This window comes from Scomber scombrus, chromosome 10 (genome assembly GCF_963691925.1).
Source record: "Scomber scombrus chromosome 10, fScoSco1.1, whole genome shotgun sequence".
Taxonomy (NCBI): Eukaryota; Metazoa; Chordata; class Actinopteri; order Scombriformes; family Scombridae; genus Scomber; species Scomber scombrus.
Window position 1 is genome coordinate 1,562,444 of NC_084979.1, and position 21,146 is coordinate 1,583,589.

Genomic DNA, 21,146 nt, shown 5'->3' on the forward strand with positions numbered 1-21,146 from the left:
TGACAGATCAACAGCTGCAATTCTGACGACTTTTGTTGTGATTTGGCGCTATATTATATTATATATGATATTATCGTTACTGATATTCTACAGAGTGTTTTTAGGTCAATCGATTGAAGTGGTTAATGAATAACTTGTATGTTATTGTTTGTTGTGGGCTGTCATTCATTAACTTATCATCTGAGCACTACATCAAATGCCAACTTACTATTTGAAGGGAAGAAAATATAAGACTAATGGGACTAAAAGAAGGATTAAAAAATCATCATCCTGAAATACAGGGCATGGTTTGATTTTTTTCCTGCTTCAGATCTGCTCTGTTAATCACATGTTCTGTGCCCTCAAGAATAAAATCTGTACCCACAAGGGAGAAACGTATATTTCTTAATATTTGGTTTATTGGTTTTAAATGGTTGTGTTATTATGCCTAACAAAGCACTGTCTGTCCTCAGCCTGTAAGCTACAGTTACCAGCACTGATCTGTTTAGACTGTGTGTCAATGTCAGCTCAGCTGTCAGTCAAACACATCCACTAGCCAAAGACCTTTCTTACTAACAATACATGTGACTATCACTTTGCTGTGATTTTGGACTGCAAACAGAAGCCTTTTGTGATTTCAGAAAGACTTTCACAACCGTACAAACCGTCTAATGATGATGATACGTTGCTTTGAGGTGGAGTTGCATTCAAGTTGTACTATGTAAAGCCAGCCTTAGTCTGCAGAAAGAAACATACAATGAGCCCAGAATGGCAAAGGAGACACGTTTCCACAAGGCAGCACAACCAAGCAGTCACATGATACTTTTGACCGGCTGCAGATGGTCACTCAGTGGCTGCTGGGGTGGAAGAATTCGAGCTCGGCCAGCAAGCCTGTACACACTGTGGTGGCTGGAGCCAACACAGTGCTTTGCTTTTTAGCTGAAGTCCTGATACAATGTGCTTCTAAATCTGCCAGACTGACTGGCAGTAAGCACACTGTGGCCTTTACATGTCTTTATACTGTGTAGCACGAATTCAGGACTGTATGGATACTGTATCAGTGTCATTTCTCAATGATAATGTGACCCTGGGACACTTCTTGGCAAGCAGGACATTCTTCTCTAATCGATATCTACTTAACCTTTGAGTACTTTTTCTCAGTTTGGGTCATTTCTGGTGGGTCGGGTTTGTGAATGCTGCTCCTGTACATCTATAAGACCAGTCATTAAACTATTTAACTCATTAAACACTGTTCTACACTGATTATTTGATTTGATTTGTTAAAATTTTAAAAAATTCAGTCATGTCATGACTGAGGCAGGCTGCTGTGCTCCAAAAATATTGATTCCCCTCAGAGATTTGGACCAACCCTGGCAGAGTCTAGATGGTGGGTGAAGAAATGTTCAATAAGAGTTAAGTGCAATCAGAGACATAGTAGTTAATTTGATCTTTGAGGCACTTCTTAAATAAAAACTCATCTCCCAGTCAGTGTTTTTCCCCCCACTGTTCGTGAAAGTCATAGAATAACAAAAAGAAACGTTTGCAGGTACGGATGAAAGTGGGCCACTTGCATCAATAAAAAGGCATCGTCAATTTTGGATTCACTACCTACATTATAATACACAATAATAACTTATTTTTTTCCTTTGTCATTGTACATTCTCATTTTGTGTGAAGCATCCCCCCCCCCTCCCCCCCACAAGATAGAAAAAAGGAATTAACCGAAAAATAAATAAAAGTGCGCGTAAAATTTCAAGTTCTTCAGCAGAACTGTCATATTCATCCAGGGATGTGAGACGGGTTGAAATGTGTTCATGACGGCAGGCACCGAATGAAAACAGCTCTCTGTTCAAATGACAAAGCTGGTCGTGCGTCAACACGAGGATGGACATTCTGAGGAGAGGAAAGGAATGAAGCCGAAGGAGGAAATGAAATAAAAAGGGGAAGACAACGCAAGACGGGGGGAATGTTCTTGTAGTCCAGTGTCTTTGTTTTTCTTGTAGATATCAAGAAAGAAGAGTTTGGTATCCCAACAAAACAATCAGGAATCGTCCAAGGAAGGAAACTCTCCCGTTCTCATGTTTGCTTTGCTTTGCTGACAGGGTCCAGAGGGGTGAGTTCGTCCCTGTTGTCCTTTACTCTTCCTGCTCCTCCTGTCAGAGTTGGCTCGCGAGTGGTTTTTGGCTGAGACGGCAGCTTGGACAGACAGTAGGTGGGCGAAGGAGGAAGCTGGTCTCCCCTTCATACAGACTCTTCTGTGGATAGCAGCAGGGGGTTGATGTATTCAAATCCCTCAAACTCAGACTGGTCTATTCTCTTGATGATATCCCTAAAGGAAAAGGAGACAGGAAGAGGAATTAGAGCTGTTGTTTTCATCATAAAGCTTGAACACAATTCCACCTAGAGCTGCAACTAACAATTATTTTCATGATCAAATAATCTGTTGATACTCTTCTTCAATTAATCGATTTCGTTGTTTAGTCAGAAAATGATGAAACGTGTTGACCAGTGTTTCCCAAAGCCCAAGATGACAACGTGCTCCTCAGATGTCTTGTTTTGTCCAACAAAAATATTCAGATTACTGTCATAGAGGACAAACCAGAAAATATTGACATTTGACAAGCTGGAATCAGAGAATTAAAAAGTGACTCAAAAAAATTAGTCAACTAACTATTTATCTTTATAAATAGTTGGCAATTCATTTATTAGTTGGCGACTAGGGCTGGGTGTCGGTACTTGATACTTTTAAGGTATCGACCAAAATAAATCGATACCAAGTATTATGGAAACATCTCCCGTCAAACGATACCTGCAATCAATCCTTTTTGTACCCAGAACTAGAAAATATGAGTATTTGTATGGACTTGCTCACAGCCAATCAACGCAAGCGTTCTTCAATGTAATGTGACATGTGATTGGTCCACTGCCACAGCAGCTACAACCTGTCTGTGGTGGTGAAGTTGTGTTAACACACTTAGCAGTTCAGCAGCCAAGATGCCCCATGTGCAGCATGTGGACGCCTTTAGGTGATGCAAATCAGCTCAAAAACACCTGATGGACTGACACCGCTTAGCTTGTTTGTCTCAGAAAAAAACAAAAAACCCCCCCCCAAAAAAACAGAATGCTGTTGAATGCCATCCCTTAGTACATGATGTCAAGTGAGACAGAAAGAACATGGTGTAGTCTAATCAGTGGAGGAACTCGACCTGCTTTTTGTTTCCTGAGTGCGCTGCTTCCATCAACAAAAGCATAATTGAAGGTAAATGGAGCAGAACCCCATAACTAGTGGGCTCAGAGTGGCTGGGTAAAAATAAATGCACTCCCTTAGCAACACTGCTTCTTCTCTTGCAGCAACAGGCTGTTTACTCATCAGTGTGCCTGTGCGTGCGTGTGTGTATGTGTGCTTGCGTGTGTGTGTGTGTGGTAATGGTGAGACAATCAACTGAAGCCCAAAAAAGGAGGTCTCTTGCTGGGAAAGGCCAAGAGGCTTTCTCTCCACAGACGCTGAGCAGAGAGCTTTGAAGTTAAAACAATAGGTGCGTTCACTGGACTTTCCCCTGGCGTACCAGGTGGGTGGGGGTCTCACTTTAGGGGCCACCAGCAGTGTCGAACAGGTTGCAGATCCCACCCACATAGAGGGCCAGGACAAGTGAATGAAATGCTACTGAGTCTTTCTTTCAGTTTGCGCACTAGAATACTGATGAAGCAAATATTTTTTCTTCCATGTGATCTCATGTGAAGTACTCTGGCTGTAGGAGGAGGTCAACCACCAGTACAACCATTACATTTAGAAAATGGTGTTTTTCTATTTTGGAGTTTAGTAGAGAACACAGAGGCAGAAATAAAGAACGACCGCAGAGAGGGACACATAAAAGAGAGGGGAGAAGGTTTTGGGAATTGACCAAAACAAACAGTGTGTTCACCAATGTAAATGTAGCCTTTTTTTTCAGGCTTGGATGACTGATGACCAATGACCAGATGCTGAATGAAGCAGAGAGAGCGAGGAAGGGAAAGAGGAAGAGGGAAAGACACAGCAGAGAGAAACATGAATATAACAAAAGAGAACATTTCAACAAATACTTACCTTTTATATCAATATCCAACTTAGGGATCCACCCCTAAATCCTTCAACACCTGACAGGCTAACAAACTGTTTAACAACCTAAAACATCAGTGGTACAAATCACACACCAGTCCTTTCAGTGTGGCTAAGGTTAGGCTTCATTCTAAACTTGAACTACTGTTTGAATGATGTGTTCCATCTGAAATGATCTGTTTGAATTCATAATTCATAATTGCCTTGAATCTTCTGACCTACTGCATGCCCTGTTATAAAAAAAAAACTATGAAAAAGCATTGTGGATTACAGCAATGAAGGATTATTTCATGGTGAAAAAAATTCAAAAATTCAACCCTAGACAGTTATTGGGGGATATTACATGAACATTTTTCATTTTTATGTTGCAAATCAAGCTCAGTGAAGTTACCGTATATGGTTCCTCACTAGGTCTAGGGTAAAAGTCTTTATATAAAAAATCCACATGATTCTACAACCTCACAGAGAGGCTTGGAGAGGCTTTTTTGGATGTTTACAGACATTCCCAAATATAGTTGTTCACCCAATAAGGGGTTAAAAATAATTCATATGAATTACATGTTAGTTCTCTTTCATTCAAACTTGATTCATTTTAAATAGTGACAGTTCTAAAGCCTGTTAGAACCATTACATCTTAAGTCTTCAGTAAATGCAATGTTCATACAACTATTGATAGTTTTTGATCAGTTTGCAGCTGCATATAAAATTCAATACAAAGACGTGTTGTGATGCCAATTTATGAAATTGCAGAAACAAGGAAAAGGAGAGTGATCTGGAGGAGGGAAAAGTTGGTACACTGCTTGTAGAGAATATACCTGACACAAAAAGTCTGGCATCAATACAGTGAGGCGAGCTGAATGCTCCATCATACCTCACCATAACCTTTGTCTGTAATTCAGCCACAACAGGACAGAAAACAGGTGGTCAACACAAGCTGCTGGATTCTACTACAGAGTTTCTTATTAGTGAAGGAGTAGGAATGTGGGGCCTCTGATATCACTAGGGTCAAGTTCTTGTCTACCACTGTGGATACCCGCGGTTCCAACCCTGGTACAATGACCTCCAGCTTAGTCATGTCCTAAAACAACAACTGGCTGTGTTTGTGGTGAGTGGTGAGATCTGAGGAGAAAAAGGATAGAAATATGTTGCTTGTCAACATGTAATCTGAACAAATAACATAATGTGACACATAGTTTAGTCAGACAGGGTTTAATAACTAGTCAATATAGGACCTCGTGCTAGAGTCAACACTGAAGGGCGGACAAATAGCCTATGTTTGACCGTTTCTGACCAACAGACTGGTAATTGTTGGAAAGAAAGAAACAATAAATTAGTAACTGATTGAACGAATTGCCCATAAGTCAGCATCTACAGTGCAGAATAAGCAACAGGTTCACTAGACAGACCGGAGCAGTACTGTGGTCCCTGAAAACAAGCAGCCAGGACAAAGGCTACAGAAGAAGAAAGTATGCTTCCCTGGGCATTGGCTGAGGCTGCCATTTTCTAAGACAGGGAGCTGGCATAGAAAACTGAAAGCCTCTCTACCCCTCCCCTCTTCATTCTGGCAAGGGGCCCCCAGCAATCCTGGCTTTTAATGTCACAATGTAAATCTCAAACATGGAGGGTTTGCACCCTTCCCTCTCCCTACACGGCTCTCACTTCTCTTTCTTCTCGTGCCAAGCCCATCACGAGTGGGAGAGGGGAGACTGGAGAGCTTTTTGCATCACCCCCTCCTAGCGGGAGTGGGCGACGTCAGCCCCTCTCCTTGGTAACAGAGGGAAGAAAAAAGGATGGGGAGATAAAGTGCGAGACGCAGGGAGGAGGCGTGCGTCTTCTTTTGATGTGCCGTGGTTTGATGCCAGGTTGATATCTCTACTACTGAACTGGGAGAGTGCTCTCCACCCTGTTCCCCCCCTCCTCCCCTCCCTGCAGCACCCCAATCTCTTCCACAATTGCCTCCCCAAAAGTCTATCATGGACCGCAGTCGTCAAACCCTGTCACAAATGAGCTCGGATGAGCTTCAGAGATGCCTCACCGCAGCCCCTTAATGAGCTGCGAGGCTCACCCGCTCCAAGACCGGTTTGAAGATCAGCGTCTAGCGAACAGCAGAGGTGTACAGCATCTTCAAACTGAGGGACAGCCATGGTAGCTACCCAAAGACATCTGTCATGGGTGCAAAGCATGATGGGCATTTAATAAGGCTCCAATTAACACTGGAAGTTCCTGTTGCTCAGTGCCCTGCAATTTCATGTTCAAAGGTCTCAAGTTGCACAAGCAGGTACTCCATCCAGTCCAAAAGTATGGTGCATCAACAACTTTGCAAGACTGGTGTTGATGATGACAGAATGACAGAATCAAGTCAAGACACATGATGTGTAAAAAATAAGGCTCTGAGCACCAGTATTGCTTTGCCCCTGCATGATCTAGGATTACCAATGGAGAGAACGAAGGTGCCAAACCTTGCAGCAGCACTACCTTGTGTGTTGTGTGCTGCTTGGATCTTAATTAATCCTAATTATACTTCAGACTAATTTCATGCTGGATCATCAAACAGTGTCTCAAACCCTCATTCTGATACCAAAAATAAGCCACCAATTTTTGCGCCTTTACAAAACACTCAACGATTGACCGATCAGTGGTTGACCAGGTTCCAAAGTGATGCATTCTTTCTAGAATCAAGTGTATGCCTTCAGGAAGAGACTGTCCAATAGCGTCAGCCTTAACCATAGACTGTATATAAGAAATGGACGTAACATCCGTGACGTCACCCATTGGTTTGTGGACTGCTGCTCGGAAGCCAATAGTATCGGATCTGAGCAGCGCCATCTTGAAAATTTCCGGTGCATGCCGGGAAAAATAAAAACAAGGATTCTACTTATATGGGCATCAGGAGGGTCATGAGGCACCCTCCTGAACCTGTGAACCAATCAACCTGTCAATCACGACGTAGCCACGCCCTAATGCATACCCTGCTTTATCGTCACATATAAAATCAGGGAGGCCAAAATGTCCCAAATGAACATCATACTGCATTGAAGAAGGCTTTAAACTAGCGATTGAGACCATAAACACATTTTGAAAACGTTTACTGAGGTTATAAATCAAGTGAGAAGTTGGTGAATTCTCCATTGACTTGTATATCTATTTTGACACCAAAATGGTCGCCCCCTGGTGGCCTTTTGATAGAATGCAGTTTCAAGTTACTTCCACGTTGGCATCATTTCAGAGGACCGGAACTCCCTGCCTGGCCTTAACTCGGGTTGTGCGATTGCATCAAGACCACAATGACACAAAATTCCTGGATAAAGATGAGGGAGGCGGTCTTTTGAAGGTAACCCTGCCATTCAAAACAGGTATACACACTTCTGCCTTTAGATGTGATCGGACAACATGGCATATGACCTAGCATGTGTCAAACATACTGAATCCTTCATGCTTTGCTGTCATGCTCATAGTTGAATCAGTTGCACCTTTGACGCAGTCTGATCTTTCACTAATAGAAAGAATAAAACATGTGTCATGCACCCAAAACCCTTCTCAATAACCAGGTTCTTAAGCACTGTTTTCTCTGGAGGTTGATTGTGACTACCTTCTTCTGAAACAATACTAGTTGTGTTTCTGGTGCTTTTCTGGTGCACATTGTTAACCTATGCTATGCTTTGCCAGGTGGGATGCAGAGCACAGTGCAGAGACAGTAAACACATCTCAACCCAACCCTTGAATCCATAAGATGCGTAGCATATTAAAACCCCATACGTTCCCATCCCATACGTGGATAAACACCCATAGATAGGACATTATAGAGGATGATTGGCTATGTGAGATGACAATCCGGTTTACTGAAAGTGCTATTATTGATGAAAATGCTGAAAAAAGGGTGATGTGCATGGTGTATTTAATTTTCAGTTAAGCTTCTGCTTCTGAGCAGCTTGGTTGAAGCTTGGAGAAATGGTTGGCTAAAATCAGTCCAATAAAAGCTTTGCAGGAAAAATATAAATGTTGGAGCCTGAAAAATTAATCCGGCATGGATTTAAATGAAAATGTTGTCTAACATAAGCCTGGTAATGTCTATTGGCAGGGCCTGTCAAAGCCTTATGGAATCCATTTTGTGATGGCGCACAGGAAAACAGGCCATGCTTGTGTTTCCACGCTGCAGCTGCAGACAGTCAGCGGCAGTGGAGCCTTCATCGTGTCTGTTGTTGTGCCAGATCTCTTCAGCCTCTTCTCTCCAAACTTAAATCTTAAACAAGGACTCCTGACAGATCCTGAAGGCTACATGTTAGCATTAATCAAAACAATAAATACATGGATAGAGACGTCAATGTTGGGGACTCGCAGCGAGGGAGGGGGAGTGGGGGTGGGTTCTTTATTGGATGCAGGAGTCTTCTGGGAAGATGGCACCGCACCCACTGTATGAAAGAACATGTGGAAGAAGAGTTCTTGTTTGACCGTGACAGGTTCTGCTGTTTTTTTAGCAACAATGTGCTGGACGCCTTTACTGCTGGACAAATTCATAGTTTTGTCCTGATGGTTACTGTGCAGCTCCATTTGGTGCCACTGACCAATAATCTGGCTGCAGCATGATGCAATTATTAATTGATTTTGACACAACTTTATTGCAAGTGATCAAATTTAATTTGCTGGGTAGAAGCAATGTAGAGAATGGTATTGAAGAAAGCAGGAGTTAATATGTAATTTCTTGTCTTTCTGCAGTGATAGAGCAGCTCTCAGTAATGGTTTTGTCCAGTGGTTTTACATTTTTGGTACCAACAGTATTGGTGCAAAATGTGTATGGGAGGACATTAAAACTAGTTTATTTCACTTTAATGTCAATAGTCCAGACACTTTTATTTACACTACCTCAGGTGTGATAAAGTTTGGGGTTGACATTCTTAGCCAACAAATTAGGATTTCAGTCCTTAGTGTGCTGGGCTAACTAACTGCAACTTTCTGAGTGGAACCAAACAGCATGATGGTCCTCGTGTTGTTGAATGTTGCATGTAGATGTACAGCATATGCTACAGCAGTGCTTGATAGCTACCAACAAGTATGTGAACTTGATGAAAAAGCATAAAAGCGGCTTTAAATAATGTTTGTAGGATACACAGTATGATATTCTCAGTGGTCAATCAGTACAAACACCAACTCAAAGGTTGAGGTTTACGCTGTTTCAACAAAAATGTCCAAAACAGTTGAATATTCTAAAAAAAAAACAACTATGCACAATAGCTGCAGCATTATTATTATATTTAAATTTCATTACACAGAAATTGAGGAGAATCCAAACTTCAGTGTGACTCTAAAAAACTCTTTCAGTGTGTTTCACATTTTCCAGGCAGCCATTGACTTCCATGTATTGCACAATGCCACCAACATAAACTAGCAACTTGAAACCTAGTTGACTTAGGTAATAATTTATTGTTGTCAAAGTTCTTATGTAATGACATGAAGTCACATATTAGTGTAAAAAAAGCAGATATGATGTTCACTGTGGTGAATACATCTCAAGTCTCTGCAAAATGATCTTCACACTGCAGTGTGCAGTTTTCACTTGACTGGTATACACGTAAAAGAGTGCTATGAATTATTCACTAGAGGTTGACTTTAATGATGGCAGTAATGTGAGTTTAAGAAGCAGTACTTACTCATCATCTGGTGTTAGCTGCACTGGTTCATTAGTAAACTGCGTGTCAAAGTTTTCGAGGCCGTAGTCATCGGAGATTTGAGGTTTGAAGGGCGGCGTCACCTCTTTCTTTTCCAGCTGGGGAAAAACAAACACATAAAAATGTATTATGTATAACAACTGTTTTTACTCAATGATGGAGTGGAGACAGTAGAGAAAAAAAACTAAGATTTGTAAGCACACTGAGTGCTCCAAATCCTGGAAACTTTTTACAATTACAGGGCATCGATTTGCTGTCTGGAAAAGTGCACACCCCTCTACTTTGATCAAAATAGCACGAAACAGAAGCATCAGTAATCACCTAAAGGATATGGAGTTGTATTCAGGTGGTTATTCTCTCTTTTTGTAAGGTGTGAAATTAATCACCTTTTTAAACTCACATTTGAAAGCTTTGAAGTCAGCAACGTGGACATTACTGCATGAAGTGTTTGATTCTTCTGCTTTAATTTAATTGTGCTGTGACCATTTACTCAAAGTAGAAAATATGTTAAGGACCAATAATATCAATTCCAGGGAAATATTAAAACTTTGACAGAGACACCTAATGAAATTATTTTCTTTTTTATCTCAGTATTTTTCTGATGATTCAAAGACAATTATCAGTTTATAGTTTGATAAATTAATTGACTGAATGAGTCGAATTGATGCACCTTGAATTAAACTCTTAACTTTAACAGTTGCCCAAATACAAATAACATCTTAAAGGACCACTGTGTAGCATTTAGTGATATCTAGTGGAGAGGTTGCAGACTGAACTGAATACTTATGTCATGAAAACACAACGATTCTAATTTTCAGGTGATTTTAAACTAATTTAAACATACTTATGAATATTATATTCCTGGTTCACTAGATGCCACTAACACACTGTATCTCTCTTTTACACTTTTACACACTGTATTTACAGCTGGGGATATTTTTTTTCTTGTCGACAAATCTTATGTGCAGAGCCAAACCAACAATGAGCTGATCTGCGAACAAGTATTGTGTAAATGTGTCAAAGCCTGATATACATTTTTTTCATTGTTTTCCAAAACTATTAAAAACACATCAGTGAACCACACTGTTTACTGGCTGACATGTTCCTTCATCACAATGAAAACACACCATGTAGTTTATTTTGACTGAGTCCCACACACCATGGTGCTGCTCACTAGAGATCCAAATGTGTATTAATCCGCCACAGAAAATAGCCCCCAACCAATACACTATTTCCTTCTGTTTGAGTAATGTTTGTTAAAAACTACAGTGACCAGATGTTTTAAGAATCTTTTATAAATGAAATTATATATAAGTCATTTCTAAAGATGAATGTCTTCTGTAGGAGCCAATATAAAACTGACTTGCCTATATTCCACTGAACAGACAATATTGAGTGTTGTAGTTAACATTGTGTTTACACAATAGTTCTGTCTAATAAATAACAAGAAAAAATGAATATTGTGTATCTGATAGGATTAAACTCTTATCTCTCTCTCTCTGATTCAAACCCTGTGGCTATGTTCCATAATGTCAGATCTGTTAATAGAAAAAATGTCACCTTATTGCTACATTTCTCAGTGGCAATGAAGACAGGACTGAACCAGGGAGAGAAAAACAACAGAATGAAGGTTGAGGCTGCAGAGTAATTGTGCTCGAGTGATTCAGCCAGAGTTTTTGTCTGGTTTGTTTCCATGGTTTCACATCAGTCCCTCATCCTGTTAAAATGTGCACTGAGGACATTTTCTGAGAACACAATGAAGTTAGATGGGTGCAGAAAGACCACGGGTACAGAGGTTTGTTCTCCATGTTGTTTTTGGTCATTTCCTCAATATAAGTACTATTTTATCAAACCTGGTAGGTAGTAGGCTTAAAATACGGTTCAACCAGTTTTTGAAGGCTGATACCTTTGTCTGATATTCAGTTGGATCATTTTAATGACATAAAATATAATACAATAAAATCTTTCTATGTTTCCTCTAGAAACATAGAAATTCTCTATTGAATTTATAGTTTAACAATATAATAATAAATACATTACTCTCATGTTACATTAGAGAGAATTCAGGAAATAGCTGCCACCAGGTAGGGGAGAGTAAGAGGTGAGGGTTTTTTTGAATGGCCCCAGACATTTCAGTCCAGTCAGTGATGTGGAAGGTGTGAATCTTCACACACAAATCATTGATTATGTGTAAAAACAGATCACCCATTCCCTCTGAATTTAGAACCACGTTCTTTTTCCTTCCTCTATGCCCGCCAGACCTTTTTCTGAACTGTGGGATGATGCTGGAAGTGATGATTTTAATAAAAGAGTTTTTATATTTAAGAATAAATAAATAAATCCTTGAATGAATTTGGGTTCATTTCAAAAAAAAAAAAAAAAAGGCATATGTCTGTATTATATACAGATGAAAATAGATATCACACTTTGTAATTTAGGTGTGATGATTAGGGTAATATTTTAACAATAGGATAAATAGGAAGCACCATACTAGTAAAAGTAATAATCACAGTTACGACACATTCAAAGAAACTCAGCACTATGCAGGTGCTTCAAATCAACACCCCACCAGAACAAAGAATAATGTGAATGTCTGTGCACTTAGTGTTGTCTCATTGTATCTAATTAGTGACTGAAAGATGGAAAACAATAAGCCACTAGAAATGATTAGTGACTTAAAACTTTACTCCCTTTAGAAAAGAAAAATTAAGAAGAAATTAAGCTCTTAGCTGACTTGCAACCATTCCCTACTTGTAGGACTACATTCAGGAATCTGGAAGCTGGTTTAGTTCAGAATTTAAGGCAGTGAGAACAATGCAGCGATACTGAAAGTCCCTGTGGCTAACGTTAAGGTAGCAATTTATGATTAAATACCACCAGACTGTAGATTGGCAGCCTGTTAAACCACTGTCTCCTTTTCCTTCTTCTACATTTGTTCAACACAGAAGATGGAACATGTAGGTAAATTGACTGTACTTACAGAGCACTTTTCTAGTCTTTTTGACCACTCAAAGCACTATTATACTAAATGTCACATTCACCCATTAATCCACTGATAGCAGGAGCTACCACACAGGGTGCCAACCAATCTGCTCATCGGGAGGAAACTAACAGTCACACACATTCCGTCGGCGCAGCAATTTGGGGTTAAGTATCTTGCCTAAGGACACATCCACATGTGGACCGGAGGAGCTGGGAATTGAACCTCCAATCTTCCGATTAGTTGACAACCATTCTACCTCCTTAGCCACAGCCACTCAAATCAAGACTCAGTAAAGTAACATAACAAGTGATGCAACTAATAACTTTTAGCTGGTGAGTAATTAATAATCTAGGAACTTTTTAAATGAGTAATATGTAATGCCCATCACTGCTGGTGGTTGTGGTTTGGTGTGTTCTGTAGTGCCTGTTATCTACACCCAACAGTGATGACACGGTGTACTGACACACCCTGAAGTACACTTCTACATCACTGAAGTTAAACTACTGGAGGTCAGCTGCTGTTAAGTTGCTCTTTAACTAAACTGTAACCATAAAGCTGGCAGGTCAGATGCTTTTGTAACAATTGTATCTATCATTTTCGGAGGACACTGACAAACCAGCCGTGTTGTCATCGAGGTATTTGGAATGTTGAGGAATCTGTAACTTTACAGCTCTGGTAGTGTAACTCTGCAGATGTTTTTGTCCTCCTTAGAGAACACTCACAACTTGCTTGTTTGTTAGTAGTTTCCTGTACGTGTGTGTGTGTGTTTAGCTCCTGGTTGCAGCAGCTTCTATGCTTCATTAGTGTTATTGGTTCAAAGCGCTTTGTGAGAACAGCTTCAAACAAACAAACAACACAACACAACTCTCAGTTTCTCTCTTTGTATCCTTTTCTGTCGCTCCCTCTCCCTCTCCATCTCCATCAGATTGGCCTACCTTCCCCCAACCTCTCTCTCTCTCTCTTTGCTAATTTCTTTTTCAGCTTTTTCAGTGCCTACCTACACTCCTCCATCAGTTTTCACCCCCTCACATCCTGTCTCGATCTTTCTCTTCTCCGTTTGTCTCTGTCTTACTCATTGTCAATTCTTTTATCTTCTCACATCCCTCTCCTCCTACTTTCCCCATTCTCTCTGATGTGTTGTTGGGCAGGCTGAGGCTCTGTGTGGTGGTAATGAAGCACACTGAAGGCCAGGAATGAGCCCGGCACCATCTCTCTCTCACTCACACACACACACACACACACACAGGAAGTGCCCCTGAGGCAAGGGGCACATGAAAGAGGTAAGTGAGCGCCAGGTCTATACAGTCGATCCATGGGTTCTCACATCACAGAACCTGTCAGTGTGTGTGTGTGTGTGTGTGTGAGAGAGTGTATTCCAGTGGCGTGTATGGGACAGGATTGGACGATGTGACAATCAGCCTGATCTAAGCTAGCCATTAATATGATTGGAGACAAACCACAGTCAACAGATGTGAAGCCAAACATCACGCACTCACACACACGCACACTTATACTGTATCACTTAAACACGCACTCTAAATGGGGCTTCAGCTCCATAAGAAGAAGAGATTAACACCAGAGAGGCCCAATGCTTTCACTTCACTGTTGGTTTGAATTTTTAAAAATTGAAATATCTTTCAAAATATCCTGCTGCTTTCTGTATAGATCTGTTGTCAGACAGTGAACATCCCACAAAGAAATGTGCTAATGTTTATGTACTCAGCGGGCTTCAAGAGAGAAAGCAGGAAATATCAGGCTTTCCATTTCTTTTATTGTTTTCCATTACTGTTTCATTTCAAGTGGGAGAAGAAGTAACACAACGACAATAACAACAATGGCAGACAGCTTCATGTGAATGTCGTTTATTGCCTTATTTGATACTTGATAAGAGATCAAATGTAGCTACGTATTACCTTTCTCTTACTGAAAGTGTCGTAATCTGCTGGCAATAGGAATGTCATTGACCTGCTCATCTGTGGTTGCTTGAAAATGTCAGATAGTTTAATGTAGACGTTGTTGGAGCCATAATATCATTTTGGTTTCATTTTTTGTTTATTGATATCATTCAGGTGACCGTATATGCCAGTTTTGTGTTCACACAGTGGGTGGTGCGTAACACAGGAAATGCATTTAACTATGCTCCAGGTGATGAGCACCAGGTGTGTAAAGGGGAAAGCAAACAATGACAATGTCAGCGTCCCATGAAGGACAGGTATAATAACCGGCTGCACGGAGGCACAATGACAGAATACACACAGGACGGAGTTTTTCCACCTGTGTTAATATTTTTGAAGTGGAATATTCTTGGTTTTATTAACCGCATTGACTTTGTCACTAATACTCTCCATATGTGGGTTTCTCTGGTAATATTAGTTTTTGTTATAACTCAATATATTAGTTAACCTCTTCCACTAGAACCTGATCACATTTCATTTTGTGCTTGCAGCTTTCTGCTCATCCAAACTCTCCATTAAGACACAAAACCCTCATTTAAATACTGCTGTCTCCACCCTGTTGCACCTGTTTTCATTTACACAGTTATTCTAGTAGATCACCTGCAAAACGCACGCACACTAAACCTGCAATCTATTGCACTGTGCACGCAATTTAGTACCCACTATTTGGGATCTTAGTAAATCAGGCCCTTTGAGTATACACACTCAGCACAGAGTCGACCTTAAAGCGATGGTTCGGCATAATTTCGACCTAGCGTCATATGCACCATTACGTCTATCTAAACACCCCCTCGCCCCTTTTTCTCCCTTGGTCGCAAAATAATGGAGTTAGAGCCATCAGCCGAATGGCTTAGTACAGGCGCTAATGGGATCAACAGTGTATCTTGTAAATTACTCCACTAATAATGCCTGGATCGTTATCAAACTTATACAGTGGTACAAATAGGGTCTTTACTCATAAATCGATGCATTGGAAAGTTTGTAAGTACACCAGGAGTTTATTAAAATAAACACTTACCTGATGGCTTTTACTCTGCTGCTACTGCTAAAGCTAAAGCTGTAAACATCGTCGAAATCTCGCGCGATCACTGAAATACTGTGTTGTCGCGCGAGATCCCGCACAGAGCACATCCAACGTGAAGACGAGTGGCTAAATTTCCAAGGTACCTATTTGAGCCTGAATACACGTTCGATAGTAACCTCAAACTCTGCCATGTCGTTGATGTCTTCTGCTGTACTCTCGCTTCTCGCTCCTTCTTCACTACTACTTACTAGTCTCTTCCGGCAATAGATGTGCTCTGTGCGGGATCTCGCGCGACCGCACGGCATTTCAGTGACCGCGCTACATTTTGACGATGTATCCAGCTTCCAACCATCGCTTTAAGCCCCACCCAGGAATTTGCTAAATGGGTAGTGTCTGAAATCTCAACAAGTCTGACTAATGTGAAGATTTGTTCACAACCTGTTTGACTCACTGAGATTGTTGCTTCCTCACCTTCATATTTTAAGTGATGTTGCTAAATAATCAACAAGTCTTGTGCTATGAGGCAGACAATAACTGATTAATCAGTACTAGAAGATGAAGACGTTCGTCCAATCATTGACATTGAATTTATTTAATATGTGTGATCCAAATGAAGATCATTTTTTGAAAATGTTTTCCATAACTGATCTACCTTAAAGGGTCACTAAAAACACAAACTACTGAAACAAACCTACTGAAACAGTTCATTGAGGACTTTAATTTAATAGATGTCTGTAGAGAACAGACTGCTGATGAGAAACATTACTCCTGTTATTAAAGTACATACATATAACATTCCCATACAGATGATTTCATTGAGTCTACCAAAGATTGATAAGAGGACAAATATAATTATTCACAGGTGCTGGTACCAGACGTTTAAGGTGATTGAAACATATGCCACAAATCAAGAAGAAAAGGCTGGGAAACTTTTTGCCTGGAGAATCAGAAAACAACAGACTGAATGGGCAATAAATATCATTAGAACATCCCAGGGAATTTTAACGATCAACCCATTAAAAATAAATTAATGCTTCATAGATTTTTATAAATCCTTCCCCCTATTAAGGATCCCTATAAAACATCAAGACTCAGACACAGGAAAAAAGTCTTGACCAGCTTCAGTTTAACAAAGAGTGGAAATCCAAAATATGAATAGTGGTAAGGAAATAAGACTAATGGATTGCCTATAGAATTACATTCAATTTCATTTCAAAATGAATTAGGGGGTCCACTACTAAATATGTTTGAAGAATGCTTCCAAGAAGGAACTCTTCCGCCCACTCTGAGGATGGCTATAATAACCTTCATTCCAAAACCAGACAAACCACCCACAGAGTGCTTCTCATTCAGACCAGTCTAGTGTAGTGACACTAAAATACTTTGGAAAGCTTTGGCAAAAAGATTGGATCCACACCTCCCTAATATTATACATAATGATGAGTTTTCAATATATTACATGCAAAAACTGAAATATACAGCAATACTGTCACTGGCATCAGGCAATTGAAAGAAAAGAATGTCACTACCTTTCAAACTATTAACGCAATTTGGATTTGGAGAGGAATCTCATAGATGGATTCAAGTCTTCTATATAAACCCAATGGCAGGGTTATTAACAAATAATGTTGTTTCAAAACCATTGAATTTACAGCGCTCTATCTAGTAGGGTTGACCTAGCTATAGAACCTCTGGCCATGGCCAGTATACTGCATACTGGTCTCTCTGGCATCCACCTGGGTGAACAAGGACATAGATATGTCATCTCTATATGCTGATGATGTGATCATCTTTCTGACTAATCTTAAAGACAGTATCCTAAACCTAATCAAACAATCAGAGTTCAAAAAACCCTTTTCTTAAAAATACCATTAACATCTTGTATTGTGCACACCAACATATTGGAGACACTCCTGCTGTATCTTGTTTCTCTCCCAAATAGGACAACAATCATTTTAAGCCAGGAAGAGATGGTGGAGGTTTGAAGCTTTGGGCAACCACAGGTGTGAAAAAACTCCTTGACATTCCAGGTATTTTTTGTAAATGTTTAGAGGAAGAGGAAACATTGGTCCACTGTGTTTGGGAGGGCTCGGGGGTGCAGCCATTTTAGGAAAGTATTACACAGAACATAATAATAATAAGTGGATAATATATATTTGGACTTCTCCAGGCCAGGAGAATGATTGCTCTTCTTTGGATAAAAATGAAAATGCATTGCAAATGTTGTTTCATATTTCACACTTTTGTGCATCCTGTTTTCATTAAGTGTAAAAGTATTTAACACGCCTTTTGTTTTCCTTCACATTTTTGGATTATTTTTTTGTATGAGTAATAAAATATTTGTACAAAAAAAAAAGAAAAAGAAAACGTAGGCTTGGTTGTTAACATTGAACCACGTGGCAAGTTGTGTTTCATGGCAAAGACAAGACACAGACACATCCACAACACACGGAGCAGCAGAGGGATACCTGGTCTCTTGCCTCAATTTGATCTCAGTGTTGATAAATAATTACTCACAACAGTGAATTCCAGTTCTACCCGCTTCCAAATTATCGTTTTCTTCTCAGCTCTCATCAACCTGACACTTTTCTGGCGGTAAAGAACTGTGCATTTGGAGTGGGAATAAAAGAGGACTACAGGTAAATGATATTCAAATATGTCATCTCTTCAGAGAGAAAACGCTGCGCTCCCTCAGGAACTGTCTGATGAATATTAATATGTGGTAACAACAGTAGCGGCGTGCCAGGCCTGTCAGGTCTGGAGACAGGTTTCTAGTTTGAGGGCAGAGAGCGTCGCTTCCCCACCTCTCACAGCTTTGTCAACTTGTTTTCCCTCTGCGCTACATAGGAGCTTTGTCACTGGGCTCAGGGTTTCTCTTTGCTTTGATATCTTTCCCCAGTTTGCCTTTGGTGTGTACTTCACAGGCACTGTGGCAGCACTCATTAACACATTGACAATTGTTTTCTTCCTCTTTTATGCCACTATACTACCTACTATACTCCCTAATTGTCCCATGAGGGACACAGCAACAATGACACTGAAATGGCCTTAATTCATTTTAAATTAGCATTTGCACTAATATCTGATAAAGTAGCATATTAACAATGCTGTAACAGACTAATTACAAACTGGAAACAATTACAGTCGCAAGGCCATTGCATTTAGGAAGGCTATTCTAAAACTAAGCTAGTCTAAATCAGGATTCTGTTTTGGATTTGGATTGTGATTTATTTATTTATTGATTTGTTATTTTGCTAAAACAAGTTGCATTTATAAAAATGTTACCTTGGAAGGAAAAGGAACAATTCTACATTCCATGGACTGAAGTCCTCCTATCAGGAATCAGCAAATGAAAACCTATCAATTTAGGAGTGTCAGTAGTGGAATTAGTAGGAGACATGTGAAAGGTAACTGTTAACACTGTGACATTAAGCAGCTGTATTACTATAGTTTGTCATAAAATCAGATGTGAAAAAACATCTTTAAAAAACAAAGCATTCCCTGACATGATGGGAGGCGTTTAGGGGGATGTGACAGTCAAAAGAGAATATTATACAGTAGGTGATGTTAAACTGTCAGGTGGAACAAAGGATGTTCACCTGGATAGCAAGCTTTTTATCTACCACTCAATTGTAGAAGTTGTCATGCCAAACTATGAGAAAAATAAGTACTGAAGCTAAATTGGCAGCAATGAATCATACTGCACTGTGATTTCTGTTACATATTTCAACTCCAAATTCAATCAGATGAAAACATTATTGGGAAGAAAGGCAGACTGTCTGTACATGACTTCTACACTCCTGAGTTTAAATCGTGAAGAGACTAAATTGAAAAAGAGAAAATTCTTTTCTTTAAAAAAAATAATATTTTGCATAATTTGGGGGCATTTTATGCCTTTATTAAATAGCTAAAAGTATAGAGAGATCACTGCACATGGGAAGAGAGAGATAGTAATGACATACAACAAAGGTCCTCTGGAACTTTCCCCGGGCCACCAGGGAATCCTCAAGATTTAGTGAATGCGAGCAGTACTCTTAAATCACTTGTATGTTCGATTCAAGAACAAATGTGTGTGTACAAGTGAAGCATTCATGATGCATGAGGTCCATTGATGGAATCCAGTTGTAGTCTTACATTTCAACAAACACTATTCATAACTCACTAACCATTACCACTTTATCACATTAACATGTCACACACATTGCTCATAACCTGATGAGCCAGATGGTTTGTTATAGAAAGCCATCTTAGTGCGTACTCACACTAGGCAATCGTACCGTGCCCAAGCACGTTTGCCCCCTAAAATACGGATTATTTGGCTAGTGTGAGTGCAAGTGTACCGTGCTTGAGTACGGTACACTTCCCTGGTACGGTACGGTTGGAAGAGGTGTGCTTAAGCACGGTACACTTGGTCACGCATGCGCACTAGGGATTCATATTTCCCCCCGAAAATAAGACATTTTAAATCCCGGGAAAAGAAGACAATTTTCCAGGAATCCTGGGAAATCAACGGTTTTTAAAAGGCAAGACTAGCGGAGCCCTGGTCATTTAATGCAACACTAAATGCAACGTGGAGACATTATGCATATATGGGTTCCCAATCCAACCATTTTTTGTGTATTATTGTATCATTATTAAGGCAAAATAACTCAATTTATGTCCATGGACATTATAATGTATAGGCTTAATATTAGTTTGCATCCAGCGTGCTGCGTGGACTTCATTACATCTGCTGCACCGCTGCTACCACAATTATGAAATGCTAAGTTTATTGTCTGTGACTGTGACCTTCATAAAAGTAATATTTTACAAATCTGCATTATATAAACTAACGAAATTCATTAAAGTAAGTCATTTGGTGACTTCTAAGTCATTAAACTAAGTCTTACTTTTACTGGAGTAAAGAGTTGAATCAGGACGTCTGCTTTTACTAGAGTCTTTTTTACACTAGTATGTAGTACTGCATACTACACAGGCATGACTCAGAAGAACAAGCTTGCACTTTTTAATCATAGTGCGTTGTGTTAACTGATCGGCTGTGTTGTGTTTTACCGGCGCACAGCACGCCAACACACACCTGTGCATGTTTTATGAGAGTAAACTGTCTATATGTTTTTGAGCGACGTGTCGGAGGTAACCGTGCTTGAGTACACTTGGGTTTGAGGTAATGTGAGTGCAGGCCAGCGGGGGACAGGGGAGGGGGGACATCCGTGCTTCAGCACGGTACGGAACAACTGGCCCTAGTGTGAGTGCACCCTGAGAAGTCAGGGCTGTTTGGAAAAGGACAGGTACTTTGAAAAAAGACTTTATGTATCACCCTCTTACCTTGTGAGGCAGCTGGATTTGTCTGGACCACAAGCACATAACTTGAACCCTGACAAGGTCATTCTGCATTATTTTGTGATCTTGCGAATCCAGCTGCCTCACAAGGTAACATTGCTCAGTA

General features: G+C 40.1%; 1 protein-coding gene across 3 annotated transcripts in view; it reads right to left on the reverse strand.

The window, feature by feature from the left end:
- Positions 1 to 2,166: 2,166 nt before the first annotated feature.
- The window catches only part of prkcz (protein kinase C, zeta), a 140,774-nt gene continuing 121,794 nt past the window's right edge, over positions 2,167 to 21,146 (reverse strand). For all 3 annotated transcript variants that reach the window (XM_062427587.1, XM_062427586.1, XM_062427588.1), the window contains 2 exons: positions 9,721 to 9,836; positions 2,167 to 2,308 (listed from right to left, as the gene is read on the reverse strand). In XM_062427587.1, the coding sequence (XP_062283571.1) occupies positions 2,221 to 2,308; positions 9,721 to 9,836 (204 nt within the window). In that variant the 3' untranslated portion in view covers positions 2,167 to 2,220. The remainder of the gene's footprint in view (positions 2,309 to 9,720; positions 9,837 to 21,146) is intronic.